General features: G+C 43.4%; 1 protein-coding gene across 2 annotated transcripts in view; it reads left to right on the top strand.

The window, feature by feature from the left end:
* The window catches only part of TRAPPC10 (trafficking protein particle complex subunit 10), a 2,525,275-nt gene that overhangs the window by 818,827 nt on the left and 1,689,750 nt on the right, over positions 1-16,698 (top strand). For both annotated transcript variants that reach the window (XM_044072500.1, XM_044072501.1), the window contains exon 5: positions 7,551-7,746. In XM_044072500.1, the coding sequence (XP_043928435.1) occupies positions 7,551-7,746 (196 nt within the window). The remainder of the gene's footprint in view (positions 1-7,550; positions 7,747-16,698) is intronic.

Consider the following 16,698-nt stretch of genomic DNA (forward strand, 5'->3'; position numbering starts at 1 on the left):
CCACCCTCTCTTCAAGCACCCAGTGATTAGAGCTGAACCATAAGTCTCAGTTGAACTGCTCCACAGCGGCGTCAGTCCTCTGAGTAGTTGGATGAAATCACCTATAATCCCTGATGTACTTAAAAGAAAGGATGTGTAAAAGGAAACACCTAGATGCCCCTTTGGAATTTCCCACATCAGAAGATCGAGAGGGTTCCCTGCTATCCCCTCTGGAGGTATTCTGGAACTTACGTGCCAGAGGGGAGTGTGGCCTGTAGACCCATCTTATCAGGGTGCGATTGCTTATAGTTTGGCACCATCTACATCCTGGGTCATACTTCCAGCTGACAAGTTTATAGACCTGGCAGCTCAAAGATCATGGCAGGAACCAGACAGTTGTTTGGCAGTCCTTGAGTAACCTTGACAGGATTCTGCAGCTTCCAAATGATAGGCAGTTTTGGGCTAAATCCATGGCAGTGGAGGTTATCATGGCTGCAGCTGCAAAAGAAGAACTTTATGAAGATGCTCAGTCCATCCATCCACCCACCTAATAGAGTCAGGGGGATATATAGGCTGGGGAAGCAGGCATACACTTCTGCACATTTGCATTGAGGGCTTTGAACTACACAATTATGAATAGATTTCAGGGCGATGTGGCCCAACAAGCCCTGTTTCCTCTGAAGAATCCATTGACAGCCAAAACTAGTAAGCAACTGGAGACAACCATTTCAGCTCTAATATCTGTAACTTCTTCATGTACATCATGCACAATGTTGTGGATGAAGTTGCTAGAGAAGCCGGGTCAGGCATTACCATGAGATGTCTTGCATGGCTGTCTGTGTGACTTTGTGGACAATGTTAAGGTGTCCTTACATGAATGCTCACTATAAACTATCATCCCTATTTGGTCCATTATTGAAAGAGAGAAAGAATGCAGATGTCTGAGTAGGATGGCAAGACCTTATCTGCTGTTTGGAGTCAAGTTTGAGATCCCTCAAAGGGCTTATAGCAGGAATCAAAAAGGGCCTCATTCATTCTCGTTTCAAAAGTCAAGATGCTGGGTTCCTATCAGAACAACAAACTCTTGAAATAATGCAAACGTTATATGGTCTACACCATATGATCGACATTTCAAGAGTTTGAAGGTTGAATTTAACAGCACCGTACGGTGCAGAATGGGAGAATTTCCCTTTTCTGCACTGAAGTGCGGTCTCTGAGTTGGTATATTTAAGTAGGGGGGTGCAGGGTGACTTGCCCCCCTGTTCGCACTGTTAAGATATGTTTTTCTTTCTTTTTTTTTTTTTTTAATTATATATTCTTTATTTCAAACTTCGACCATATGTTTTCGGACAAACTTGTATTCGAAGTTTTGAAAGTTCGAATATATAACCTAGACCCTAGATGCCAACAGATGGACTCCCCTTTTAACAATGGCAGTTCACAGCAGAGCCAACCCCTTTGTTAGACATTGGCCCAGAAGGGAGTACATCTGAACCCACAGACATCGCCAATATCCTGGCAGACAGGTTCAGTGCAAACTTCTCTACCCCTCCCCCCCAAAAGAGCAAGTATCTATCCCGGCAGAGGGCTGCCTCCCAAACATCTCTGATGCTCAGGTGAAGGCTGCCCTCTCCAAAGCAAAAAACACTGCTTCCATGGGACCAGATGGCGTCCCAGGTTGTGTCCTACATGAACTCCAAGAGGAACTAATCCCTCAAATAAAACAGCTATACAATCTCAGCCTCACTACAGGATATGTGCCCACAGAATGGCGTAAAAGCAACAGTGGTCCCACTCCACAAAGGTGGAGCCTCTACGGACCCTGGAAACTATCGCCCCATAAGCCTGACTAGCTTAGTCTGCAAGGCTATGGAGAGGATCATCATGGAGCTCATAAACAAAGACATTGGGGACCTACAGACACTAGATCCTACTCAGTTCGGCTTTGTCAAGGGCAGATCCTGCCTTTTGAACCTGGTTGACTTCTTCGAAACAGTCACCAAAGCCATAGATGAAGGGAAGGTAGTCCACACAGCCTATCTGGACCTTGCAAAGGCATTTGACACAATACCCCCACTTGGGCATCATAGATAAGCTATCCAGCTTAAATATAAACCCCTATGTCACAAGATGGGTCGCAAACTGGCTCAAAGACAGAACCGACAGAGTGAGAGTTGCTGCAGCCATGTCAGACTCGAAACCGGTCACAAGTGGCATCCCACAGGGTTCTGTCCTGGGACCACTCTTGTTAGGTATATACTTTTCCAAGGTACAGGCAAACATGGGAGGACTATGGCTCCCCAAGTTCGCAGACGACTGCAAACTGGCCGCCATAATCAACTCTCCAGCTGACACAAACATCCTTCAAAAAGGACTCACAGAGACAGATAACTGGTGCCAGCGCCATGGTTTAAAGCTAAATGCCAAAAAATGTATAGTCATACCCTTTGGCAAAAACAATGTGCCCACAAATTACCACATAGGCGGAAACCCATTAAGTACAGAGAAAGTTATTAGGGATCTGGGGACCCAAGTTGATAGCACTCTCTCCTTTGAAAACCACATTGCGTAAGTGGTTAGAAAGACCTTCTACATAGCCCACCTCATCACGAAGGGTTTCACATCTAGATCAAGAGAGGTAATCATGCCCCTTTATTCATCCCTCATCAGGCCCATCATAGAATACAATGCCCCTTTTGGGATGTACCTTACCCGACACCTGCAGCAATTAGAAAGACCCCAAAAGTATCTCACCAAGAGGATCAAGGGTCTCAAACAGATGCCATATGCTGCTCGGTTAAAAAACTCCAGCTCTACTCAGTTGCATACCGCCTACTTCGAGGCGGTCTATGCCTGACATACAAAGCTATGTCAAATCCAGAATTAATGGACATGCTCCACCTCAGTAAATCTAAATCCCTTAGAGCCACACGCTCGAGGGACTTGAACCTCAGCACAGAAATAAATAGAACTTGCTGGAGGGACAGGTTCATAACCCAGAGGCTCCCTTCACTCTGGAATAGAATTCCAGTTCATGTGAGGCAGAGCACCTCACTGAATCTCTTCAAGAAGAATCTTGATAGGTGGATGGGGGATTGTAGGTTTGTCCCAGGGATTACTCCCGTGTCACTATTAGAGGCACAGTAAACTAAACCTTTAAAAAGGGCACAGTACACTCAAATCAAGGGGTGGCGTAAGCCATACAGAATCGGGTAGGCTTATAATTGCCCCAGGGCAGATAGCCTAGTATGAACCTATGAACCTATGCAAAACCAGAGGTACTGTGGTCTCTTTTTGGAAAGAAAGCAGCAGTATTCCTGACGGGTTGCCCAACTGCTCCACTCTGGAGGTAGTTGGGAGATAGTCTCTCTGTTCTCCTGTCTGAGTGTCTGGCCATCACACAGAAAAAGTGGTAAGAATTACTTTTTCCAGAGAGTACTGTATGTCATTTCCCCCTGACACCAGCCCATTAGTGGATATCCGACCCTGTCATGTAAAGCAGGTCACAGGAGAGGTTCCCATGTCTCAACTGGCATATCTAAAACAGATCCCATTTGCTGGAAGCCTATGACCCTGACACTGAAGACACCCTGTATTCTGCTTCTCCACCAGGTGATTTTTCCCTTTGAAAGTGCATCTGAGAAGATGAAAGATGTTTTTCACTGGGAAACTAGAGAGTATTTTGAAGCCCAGCAAAGATATAGAACTTGTATAGAATTGTCTGAACCTTGGCTTCTAGCTGTTCTCCAGTGCTAGATGTCCTGGAAAATGTGTTGAGTAATGCATCATTTTAACCTGACTCCCTTCTCCCTGCTTCTTGGACGTCCGAATGATTCTGCAGGATCAAGGATTTTCATGAGCACCTTTAAAGGTACCCTTTGGTGTATTCAGATGTGGTGCCCCTGCAGTCCAGCAAAGAAGTGACCTTAGCTCCAACCAGCAGCCATATTCCCAACAAGGAGGAGAGCAGACTGCTTTTTAGATGTGGGAGAAAAAGTATATAAGATGCAACTGTGATGCTTTGGATGCATCATTGCAAGGCACCACCTGGAGCATATGTTATACATACTCTCTTCTTTGGACTTCCTACTCAGGAAGTTTGCAAAAAGCTAGAGAAAAAGGAAAAGAATATCTAGTCTGTAGGACAAGTGTTTCAGGCCCAAATTACTATATATAGCAGAAATTTAATAGCAAAAACTTGGCTATCTTACCCTAAACATGCCATTGCTTGGCTTAGCAAAAGAAAAAGGGAAAATTTAAGAAAGCATGGCAAGTTAGATCCAGAGGCCAGCCCAGAAGCTCTCCGGGCTGAGACACCCAGTGAGATCAGCTGTGACTCAGCAAGGCTGTGTCCCCTCCCTAAGCCCATTCCCCTCTCCCTTGCCCTCACTAAGCTCAATCCAGCCAGTTTCCTTCTCCACACCAACTTTGTGCCCCCCCCCAGAATAAAGTTGTTGGACTCCTGTCTTTTTTAAGAAATTGAGAAAGAATTACCAAAGACCAGTAAGTGTTAAATGTCTGGATCCAAAGAGATTACAAATTGCAGTTCCAAGACATTCCAGCATTTAGAATCATTCCACCAGTTGCCAAGAACCTGCAGGTTTCAAGAAATTAAGCAGTCCTGGACTATACAAAGGGTTCTTCTAGGGGAGAAAAGACAATAGTTCCAACTGAGAATCTTCTCAGCAGCAAGTAAAGAAGTTACATATAGACGCATTTAGACCTGTCATATCTAAACAAATTCCTTAATGTTCCACAATTCCTTCTTCATGCGTACCCTACAAAGTCTGTCACCACTTCTTTCTTCCAACACAATTACGGTCGCACTAGATATGAAGGATCCTTTGGCTTGTCTACTGTGTACAGATTGTTTGTAGAATGTTTGGCTCCAGTGATTTCCTTTTGCAGGACAAAGGGTGTCCAAATTTATCCCTCCTTGGATGACAGCGTTATCCTGGCAGAATTCAAACAAGGCATTGTTAAGGATTTAGACCTTACCCAGCATTGCTTCAGGAAATTAGGGCTCACAGTCATCAAGGAAAAGGCTTTCCTGAAACCCTCAAAGAAGCTAACTTTCTTGAAAGCATGCATGGACACTTCGTTAAGTAGAGTCTTCTTCCCACAGGGCAAGGTGGCCGTTTTCACACAATACTTCAGGAACATTATGCAGTAGACAGAAATCACTGTTAGGGAGTTTTTCAGGATGCTAAGCTTCGTGGTGTCTTGTATCATAATGGTGCCCTTAGTTTTCCTGTACATAAGGAACCTCCATTCATACCTAAGAAACAGATGGTGTCAGCAAACTTACCCTTAAAGACCTAAATCCCTCTTCTTCCTTGCATCGGAAGGGAGAGTTCATGGTAAGTCTAACATTATTCTCAGAATCATGAAATGCCTTTCAGAGCACATCTACATACAATGAGTTTGACAACCGATTCCTCAGACCTAGCTCATGGGCCCATGTAGGAGTCTTTCAAACCCAGTGAACCTCGGATGAAAAAAAATGAGGAAAAAGCCTTTGAACTCAAAGTAAATTATAACAGTTGTTCATACTCTGAATGTTTTCATTCCTACCTTAAATCCGGGAAGCTCTTCAAGTTAAGATCAACAATGTCATAGTTTTGGTACATAAACAGAAGAGTTAATTTGTACATCTGCAGACTGGCCCATGCATACCTGAGAAAATAGGTGGGTATGACTCTTATTGTAACTTGTATCTCCTCTCAGCAGTGTGTTAATAGACAGGCTGATAGCATACAGGACCCCAATGAATGGGTGCTTAGCAGGGGGTGTCTTTCTGGATCTCACGAGGTTGTGTGATGTACTGGAAGTCAGCCTGAGCAAGCAGCTGTACTATGAAACATCTACATCATCATCTGTGCACATCTTCTCCAAACATGACAACATAGGTTCACTTCTGCTATCCTCCCAGGCTCATATCCAGTTAACCTTCATCTTCTCCCGTGTGACATTGTGCTTTGAGAATCTTCTCAAATACAAGGACTGCAGCTCAGAGTACTAAAATGACTTATTGTGTTAGGAACTTGCTATAATGAGATATTTGAGTAGATTCAGTGTAGCAGTCCAGGTACCCAACTCGTTCATCCTTTCTGACTTTTTTCCCCTCTGGAAGGGGGTTGCTTCCTAACTCATACTTTCCCTCTCCCTTCCCTGTCGGGGCCACATATTCGGCTACCTGGAGAGAGGAGGATTGGGGTCCATAGAGATGAAACTGGAACAGCTGGGGCTATTCCATATGATTCACTGAGCTCTGCCACCAAGAGCTTTTCCTTGAATATTGTTGGGGCAAGAAATATCTGAAGATGGCATTGCCTGATATGCTGTTTATACTATTGATTTTCTTATGCCTTGGTGAGAGGACGTTGTTCAAACCGTGGGCAAGCTAAAGATGTGGAATCTGGGCTCAACATGGGTTAACCTGCACACATAATATCCCTAATGTGTGTGGACTACAAAAGTGAACCTATTCAAACGTCTGCATTTATGGTATGTTCCCTTACACAACTGTACTTTACATTTGGTGTGACTTAGATTTGAGGTAGCAGTTTTCATTTGAAACATCTATAGAGTGCATCATTATCCCACTGTAGGTAGAGGGTTGGGATGAGTAGGTGTTGGCAGTTAACTCAGAAAAATGTCTTGATTAAATTACCTCATTTGTTTGGTGCAGATGTAGTGCATTGCTTTCTGGGTGTTCTCACCTTTCCAGACCATACAGGCTGATTGTTTTAGAATTAGCCATTATATTTGTAGGGTTTAACATGGGGGAGGGGGTGAACCAAAGATACATTACAGGGTACTCTGTTTGCCTGATGAGCAGTCTTAATTGATTTTAGTAAGATTCATAGCGATATACAGGAATTTCACAGATGGGTAGGAATAGATAACTTTATTGTTGATAGTTTTACTGTCTCCATGTAAAGTTTATTCAGATTAAATGTTGTACAACCACTGTGCAGGAGGAAATAGAAATACAGACCACGTCATGAGTCTTGGATGTATTGCATTGTATTAGAGCCTGTCTACTTGTGACACTAGGAAGTTATGATTTATGCATGGTATTTGCTTTGTTAACTTTGGTAAGCAGGTTCATCTGTGCCACTACAGGCACAACCCTGCATGAAGAGATCATATTTTGTTGGTATCTTAATTTCCCTTTTGATGGATAACTCCGCTGTCACTTTTCAATTTATTGCTCAAGGAACATATGTACTGTTGAATGTAGTAGTATAAATCAGCAATGCTTATCCTATATTACTTGAAGCTGTTAATGTTTTGTAATTCTTACTTGAACTTTACTAGTTCTTGACCCCCTTTATCTGTCTCTCATTGATTGTGAAAGATATGTTCATGTTTTTAATTTTGTACTTTAACACACTTTCCCCTCTGTCTTAAAATTCCTATGAAGTGGTGCCTTTGAAGCAAAGGTTGTAATGCATAATGTTGATGGAGTAATTGAATGAATAAATGAAATAAAACAAGTTAATAAGCATGCCAATAACTGAATTAAAACATAATTTTCATAGACAAACTGGTAATTTTGTTTACAGGTGTGTAGTATTGACAGATCCTTCGAAGGACTCGTCTCGGTCTCAGGAATCCTGGAGTGCCTTCCTAACAAAATTAAGAACATTGCTACTTATGTCGTTCACTAAGAACCTAGGCAGATTTGAAGATGATATGAGAACATTAAGAGAGAAAAGAACGGAACCAAACTGGAGTTTCTGTGACTACTTCATGGTTCAGGTATGGCAAGAAAGTTCAGACAGCAGGGAAAAGATTGTAGTTTTTCCTAAGACACTAGCGTAAATATGTATTACCTCTTCAGTGAAGAAGTACTGTTAAACTGAAATATTTTTCCCCATTTTCCTTCTTTGGTCTACCCAAGTAAGTGTGAACTTTCCCTCTGGTTGTATGGATGGATATTCACTTATCTCAGGCAGCAGGCAAGAAAGTTTATTAGTATGTACTTGATGTTCTTCATCTCACATTGCTGCAGTCCTTACACTTGGGTAGTCCGCTGTCCTCGGTCGGCCCGAATATCAAAGTATAAGGCTGACGTCGGTCAAGGCGCATTTGACTGACATCAGGACGTCAGGGTACAAATGCGCATGACCGACGTCATATCCTTAGTCTTTTTTGCCGCATGGTCCGATGCAGAAGCAGCGTTGCAAGTGCCGGTTGGCGTTCTGAAATTGTTCGATTTCGGAGTTTCAGACCGAGTCAAAGTTGGCTAAGTACCCGTTGGAATATTTTAGTTCTTTCTTGCCTCAGTGGTTTACCGGATGTCAGAAAAAGTGAATAATTGTATTTCTTGTGGGAAACAGATACCGCATAGAGACTATCATACTTTGTGTATTCCTTGTTTAGGGCCTGAGCACGACGTTGTTGGGTGTCGCTCTTGTGCTAGATTCAATAAGCGCACTATAAAGAAAAGATTAGATTGTGCCAGGTTAGTCTTCGGGAAGCGGTGCAATTATAAAATGCCGTCAGATGCTCCGACGCCCGCTTCTTCGAAGAAGCGCAAGGACAAAGCAGTTAAGCCTAGGCTAGAAGAACCGTCCGTACCGGACGCCAGTTCTTTAGAGGTGACGGTGGAGCCGGTGGTTCAACCGGAGGTTTCTTTGGGATCCCAGGGAGAGACTTTGTTATTGCAGGATGTGGCCTCTCAGGAGGCAGGTCAGGCTGATGGGGCTTCTCAGGTTACTATACTCCCCTCCCTGCCTAGGGTGGTTAGGCCCTCTCCTTCTGTTTCCAAGGCTTCTCCTAGAGGCAGGCCAGGTTTAGCTTCAGTTGGTGTCACCCCTAGTTCTTCAGGAACTGTGCCCAAGAAGCATATGCTTAAAATGGCAGAAGATTTGATTACTTTGATTAGGGTTCTTTGCCCCTCCTGTTAAGAGACCTAGGGTGGAGCCTGAGCTAGGGAGTTTTGAGCAGGCTTTGGATGTTTCAGAGTCTTCAGCTGAAGACTTGCAGGAGTACTCTCCTTATTCTGATTCTGATGTGGATGATTCTACTCCTTCTGCTTCTCCTCCTGAGGATTTTTCTTTTTCAGAAACTCTTCATTCCATGAGGGAGCATTTTAAGTGGGAAGGTCAGGACTTCTCTGATTCCAGGAAAAGGCTTAGGGAATTTTTGTTTTTACCCCAGCATAGGCCTTTGGCTATACCTCCTGTTTTGGATGTAGTGGAAGATGTTTTTACAGAGGCTTCTCTAAATCCTGATTCTTTGCCTCCTGCTCCTGTCAAACCAGATAGGTATTACAGGGTGCCTGAAGCTCATAAGTATCTTTTTAAGAGTCCTAGGGCAGACCCAGAAACTGTTAGCCAGGGGCCTAAAGGTGTTAAGTTGGATAGATGGGGAAAGAAAGTTTATACTTCTTCCACTCTAGCTATGAGGGCTTTGAATTGCCAGTTTCACATGTTGAAATACCAAAACTATCTCCTTTCACAGTTGAAGTCTAAGGTTGATGCTCTGGCGGAAGGTATTGATTGTAAAGAGTTGCGAGATTTAGTACAAGTTTCTGAACAGGTGGGTAAGCATTCTTTGCAATGTGGTTTTGATGCTGTACAGGCCTCGTCTAGGGTGGCTGCCACTGGGTCAGTTCTTTGCAGGCACGCCTGGCTGAGGGATCAAAATTTATCTGACCATGTTAAAACAAGGATTTTAGATGCTCCTTTACAATCTGATGTGTTGTTTGGTTCTCCTGTTGAGGCAGTTTTAAAGAAAATGGAAGACAAGGCTAAGTCTATGCAGACTGTTAAAGATTTTTTGCAGGTTCAGCCTCCAAAGTTTAGTAGAAATTGGCCTACTAAGGGGTGGACGTATCCTTCTTATGATTCCCAGTCTAGGGGTAGATCTAGGCGTGGTAGGGGCAGAGCTCAGGGCTCTTTCAGGCCTAGGACAGGGAGTTCTCCTGCACAGTCTTCAGGTGAGGGCAGGGGTCAGTCCTTTGTAAACAGACCCAATGACCTACCTTTTCAGCTGCCAGAGCCTTCTCGTCTGGCAGCACCTTTGGGAGGAAGGTTGGCACTTTTCAAAGAAAATTGGAGTTTAATTACCCAAGACAGATGGGTATTGGATATCATACACCACGGTTACAGGTTTTATTTCCATACCTTGCCTCCTTTCAAAGGCATGCCAGACGTTCCTCCTCAACAAAGAATAGAGGCTCACAAGCAAATTTCTCTGTTACTCCAAATAGGGGCCATACAGCCGGTCCCTATGCCAGAAGTGGGCCTAGGATTTTATTCTCGCCTGTTCCTAGTACCAAAGAAGGGGAACACGTGGAGACCAATTTTGGATTTATCTATCCTCAACACTTATCTGGACATTCCCAAGTTCAAAATGTTGACGTTACAGCAGCTTTTACCTCTGCTGGGCAAGGATCATTGGATGGTAACTTTAGATCTCAAGGAGGCTTACCTTCATGTTCCTATCAGACTAAGTTGCAGGAAGTATCTGCGTTTTCGAGCTGGGACTTCTCACTATCAGTTCTCTGCATTGCCCTTTGGCTTATCTACTGCGCCCAGAGTGTTCACGAAGGTTCTGGCTCCAGTGATAGCTTTCTTCAGGCTAAAAGGAATACAGATCTATCCTTATTTGGATGATTGCCTGATTCTGGCTCAAGGAAGGGACGAGCTTCTTCATCATTTGGAATATGTGATAGCAGTGCTAAGATGCCTGGGGTATTCTGTGAACGAAATAAAGTCCAGTCTAGTACCCTCTCAGGACATGTGCTTTCTGGGTGTAAGACTGAATACAGCATCCCAGATGGCCTTTTTAACCCCGGACAAACAAATGAATCTTTCCCTTTACTTCCATCAACTATCTCATCAGTCCGGGCTGACTGCAAGGACAGTCCTTCAAGCCTTAGGGTTCATGGCATCTTGTATTCTGGTGCTTCCCAATGCCAAACTGCATATGAGGAAGCTACAATGGTATCTCAAAATGTATGGACACAGCACTGCCAGGATCTGGACACTGTCATTCAAATAATACCTTGCATTCAAAAGGAATTTTTGTGGTGGGCTCAGGAATGTCACCTAAACAAGGGACTCTCTGTGACCCGGCCAGAGGCGAGTCAGATTTTAACGACAGATGCCTCAGACAAAGCTTGGGGAGCTCATCTGAATGGAAAGTGGATACAGGACAAGTGGCCTGCCAGACTACAACATCTACATATCAACTTGAAGGAGATGTTAGCAGTCCAGTTTGCATTAATAGCTTTCAAGGATTTACTTCTTCCAGGGCAGGTGTTGATTCTAACAGACAACACAACTGTCATGTGGTACATCAACAAGCAAGGGGGAACACATTCTTATCCTCTATGCAGGCAAGCAATGATTTTGTGGGAGACTGCTCTCAGTTTACAGCTCAATCTTCAGGCAAGGTTTCTGCCGGAGCACAGAACTCCTTAGCAGATGTGTTGAGCAGGCAATTATGGATCCCCACGAGTGGAAATTGGATCCTCATGTATTTCAGAAATTGACAGTGTCATGGGGAACTCCAGACATAGATCTGTTCGCTTCTCCACTAAACCACCAGCTGCCAAAGTTTTGCACGAAAAGGTTTCATCCCACAGCTTGGAAAGTGGATGCTCTTTCCTTCAATTGGAGCAATCTTCATGTGTATGCCTTTCCGCCTCTGCCTCTCCTCCCAAAGGTACTACTAAAGGTCAGACAAGACAAGCCAAGGATGATTTTGATAGCTCCAGATTGGCCTCGACAGCATTGGTACCCATTACTGAGAAGCCTGGTACGGAAGCCTCCATGGCCTTTGCCTTGATTCCACACCTGTTGTCTCAGGAGGACAGTCATTTGCTCAATGTCAAGCTTCACTCTCTGCACCTAACAGCCTGGCATATTCTGTTTTGAACCATAATGGGACTCCACTTCCACAGCAAGTTTTGAATGTTATTTTGGAAGCTAGAAGGCCTAGTACAAGGAAAGTGTGCAGATAAATGGAAGAGATTTTTATTTTGGAGTGCAGCAAAGGATTTTGATGTTTCTGAGCCTAATTTAAGTGTGGCTCTTCAATATCTTACTGAGTTACTGGACAAAGGTTTGTCCTTCTCTTCTATTAAGGTTCATGCTGCAGCAATTTCGTCTCACTATGATTGTGACCCACCATTGTTTTCTCATCCTTTGTTCAAGCAATTTCTTAGAGGGGCAAAGAATATAAGACCCCCACGAAGAGCTCCTACTCCTGCTTGGGATCTCAATTTTGTGTTGGAGAAACTCACTCTACAACCTTTTGAGCCTGCAGCTACTACTGAGTTGAAATATTTATCATGGAAGACTGCCTTTTTGTTGGCCATTACCTCTGCAAGAAGGGTTTCTGAATTGCAGGCCCTTATGGCAGTTGAGCCTTTCTTAATTTTCCATAAGGATAGGGTATCTTTACGTACTAATCCTTCCTTTATGCCTAAGGTGGTTTCTAGTGTGGCTTTAAACCAAACTATTCATTTGCTCACTTTTTATGCAAATCCCCAAAATAAAGGGGAAAAGATTTTGCACACTTTAGATGTACACAGGCAGTTGTGATATTATTTGGCCAGAACTAAAGGGTTTAGGCAGTCTCAGCAGTTATTTGTTTCTTTTGCTTTGAGTTCTCAGGGCAAACCTGTGTCAAAACAAACTATTTCTAAGTGGATTGGGTTTTGCATTGCTTTCTGTTATTCCCATCATGGCAAGGAGATTCCAGCTGGGATTAGGCCTCATTCCACTAGGGCTACTGCCACTTCGACAGCTTTTCTGAGGGGGGTGGCAACCAAGGATATTTTGGAGGCAGCTACTTGGAGTTCAGTGCATACTTTCTCTAGGCATTATCACCTACCACTTTACTCTAAATCCAGGGCTGGTTTTGCCACTGCTGTTTTGCAGGGCATTTTGGCAGCTCCTGCTTCCTTATAGTTTGGCCATCCTCCCTTACCTCTGCTTTGGGATTCTACCCAAGTGTAAGGACTGCAGCAATGTGAGATGAAGAACATAGTACAGTTTTGTACCTACCATAAATGTAGATGTTCGAAGATCCACATTGCTGCAGTCCAATTTACCCTCCCTCCTTCCCCTCTGTAGTTAGAGGTGGTTGTGTGGATTGGGTTGTAAATATTGTGTATATTGTATATATTGTCCATATAATTAGTGCAAGGGTGGTTGTTTGTTTGTTTGCTGTCTTTTGGTTGTGACCTTTATTTTTAGGGTCTTCTGACATCTGGGGCAAGAAAAGACTGAGGATATGACGTCGGTCATGCGCATTTGTACCCTGACGTCCTGATGTCAGTCAAATGCGCCTTGACCGACGTCAGCCTTATACTTTGATATTCGGGCCGACCGAGGACAGCGGACTACCCAAGTGTAAGGACTGCAGCAATGTGGATCTTCGAACATCTACATTTATGGTAGGTACAAAACTGTACTTTTTGTGCCCTTCACTTTCTTGTTTAGCATATTATATCTTTAGCATGTCTGACATCCACCTGGTGCTGTGAATGGTAGGTAGTTTTTTTATAGGAGGAGGCAATTGTTAACATATATGATGGAGTTTCTTGAGGGTGTATATTATATTCTGTAGTGGGAAGCGTCTTCCTTGAGAAACTGAGCTGTTCAAAAATGACAGTGACAATGTTCAATAGTTTCTAGCATACATACATCTTCACTGGAGTGTTAAAATATTTTGAAACCATGCAGAAGGTTTGTGAGCCACATATTCTTCAGTGGCCTGTGTATTCAGATTCAAACTTATATTACGGTCTGTACACAATAAAGCTATGACTTGCCAGCCCTAGTTACAGTAACAACTTTCTTTGTTGAGGCTACTGCTGTAGAAGATAGTGAACACTGAACCGATACACATTAGTTAATGTCAATACAGCAGTATATTTTTCTTCCCACTTCTCTTGACAGCATGATAATAGCAGCCTTCATTTTTTTCATTACTTTTGAAATAATCTTTGATGCAACACTGGCACCCTCTTTGAGTTGAGTTGTGTGATTACCAGTAATGTCACATTATGGTGTCACACCTGTTAAATAAGTGCATCTAGTCCCTGAGTAGTCTTATCTTCTGCCCACACCGTTTGGATTTTGATCCTGATATAGCTCTGTGAAAACAGTATGTGTATTTTTGAACTAAGCCTCCTCGAAGTTGCCAAATTATGTGCCAGCACCCATAGTAGCAATGTCTATAATGACCTTTGGAGAACCCCAAAATCAAGCACTTCCTCAGAAGCTAGCATTTCAAAACTCTCATCCTGAAATGTCAGCAGGAGAAACTCTGAACCAGTCATGCCACCAAGGGTAGTGATGTTGTTCAGACTTACTTGCACAGGGATTGGTTGGAGGATCCTCCATACAGTCTTTAAGCCACAGGATAAATTCTTGGAAGACTGTCCTTAACTTATCCTTCCCAGTGGTGAATCTATTAGTAAAATGTCCTTGTAGATCATATGGATCCTGAATTCTTTACCTGCAAATAAAGGCCTAGATCATTCCATTTTCTCACCATGCATAACAGTGAGGGGTGCAGAGGCAATGAGTCCCTAGTTCCCGCCTTAAAGGATAAATTCTGAGGTAGTAGCATTACCCTTACCCCAGATGATTAGCTAGAATCAAAATGTGACCAGCCAAATCTTGGTGGAGTGGTCTTTTAAGTCACCTGACCATGGGATACTTGGTGTAACATCTGAGTACACCTCTTCAAGATACTGGTACCTAAAGCATTATCTACAGTAGCTACATGTGAATAATATGGGCTTATTTCCTGTGTTACTGTGATGCCTGAAAACAAAGCTAGAAATGCTAGCAGCATATTAACTTCTGTCTGTCTTATTTTCTGTATTTCCAGTAGTAAATATTGAGTCATGCCAGAGGTGAATCAGAATATTTTTTTTTATCATTTAAGAAATGGTGTTATTACAGTTTGTAGGAAATCTGTTTTGTGCAGGGCAGTGTAAGAAATGTTGATTGTGAATCCAGAAATCAATTTTATTTCTGAGTGCAAGCATAATGTCTGAAATCTCTGATAAAAGTACATTGTGCCACTTTTCTGCATTTGTAGTGAAAGAAGCACTTGGTATATACTAGATTTAAGTGTTGTAGTGATAACAGAGGTTTAAAAATCTGGGCATACTGGGGCAATGCAGCAACTGCCTCATGTACGCAGACAACCCTCTCCTACTACCACCGAACACTACAACATGTGAGAGATGCACTTACATAGCCAAACTGTAAGCAAAGATCTCCAGCCAAGATTGTGCTAGACAGTCAGGAGGATAAGGTTAACACTTGCACTATACCTCAAGCAACACATAACCCTTTAAAACTCACACCATCAACACACACACATAGCAACACTAAACCCACATATGCAGAGGCCCTTAACATTAACCTGCCCAAGCAACAAGGACCTCCAAAGCTGAAATGCAAACAAAACACCAGTCACAACCAAAGTGACACATAGCACACAACACCAGTGTACCACCCAACAACAGCCCCTCAGGATAGACAACGTACCAAACACTTTAGTCATAGGTGACTCTATAGTCAGGCACACTGATGTCCCACTCACCAGGCTGAACAAGGAGAAAATGACAGTCAGCTGCTTGTCTGGTACCAGGATCTGCCACATAACGCATGCAGTCAAGTCACTCCACAACAAGTACAAATAGACTCTGTCATTGTCCATGTTGGAGTGAATGACTTGAGATGTGCCTCCCTGGACTACATGAAAAGAGACATGGAAGAGCTCTCGGATCATGTGGCCCAGGCAGGTTATGACCCTAGCCCTGAGTAGCATCCTGCCTTCACCCAGAATGATACCACAGTATAAGGACAAAATGATTGACTTCAACAATTGGCTAAGCTTCTGGTGTCATTCAAAGGGGATCCAGTATCTGTCTGCTTGGAACGACATGATCGACAAACCATGATGCTTTGCCAGAGATGGTCTGCACCTTTTGCCCCTGGGATCCAGGTTACTGGCTAAAGCTCTTGCCACCCCTATAGTCCCTTTTTTAGGCAAGGTTCAAAGGACAAAACCACCGTCATAACAGATGCAAGCATGCAAAATCTGAAGGTAATGCTACTCAATGCTAGAAGTCTAAACCTCAAAATGCACTCTCTCTCGAGGCACTCCTAAAAATGGAGAACATAGATATCTGTGCAGTAACTGAGACCTGGTTCAAGGCTCCAGAGAGCACCCCTGCAGTACCAGGCTACAACTCTTATCACACCTTTCAGCCACCAAACCAAGAACGAAACACTAAAGGTGGAGGAGTGTCCATATTTTAATCATGGATATTCACACCTCCAGGCTAGTTGCCCAACACAATGCATCTGAAATTCTCCAGATGCAACTAACACTAGGTAAGACTGCAATCCAAGTTGTAGCTTGCTACAGATCCCCACCATGCCCCTAGATTCTCACTACACCTTTCTAAGCATACTGGAAAGTATTAAGATACAACCAAACACCCTAATACTGGGTGATTTCAACTACCCTGCCATTAACTGGAAAAACTACTTGGGTACCAACACCTTTTCCCAGTGGTTCTTGGAATTCATAAATTCCAGCACCCTATATCAACTAATCCATTGTCCCACCAAGGGCTCCAATATCCTAGACCTGGTCATTACAAACATGGGAGATAGATGTTCCACACCAGTGGTCACCCCCTCATTGGTCAGGTCTGACCAT

The sequence above is a fragment of the Protopterus annectens genome, chromosome 5.part0 (assembly GCF_019279795.1).
Source record: "Protopterus annectens isolate FY-2018-M chromosome 5.part0, PAN1.0, whole genome shotgun sequence".
Classification (NCBI taxonomy): domain Eukaryota; kingdom Metazoa; phylum Chordata; order Ceratodontiformes; family Protopteridae; genus Protopterus; species Protopterus annectens.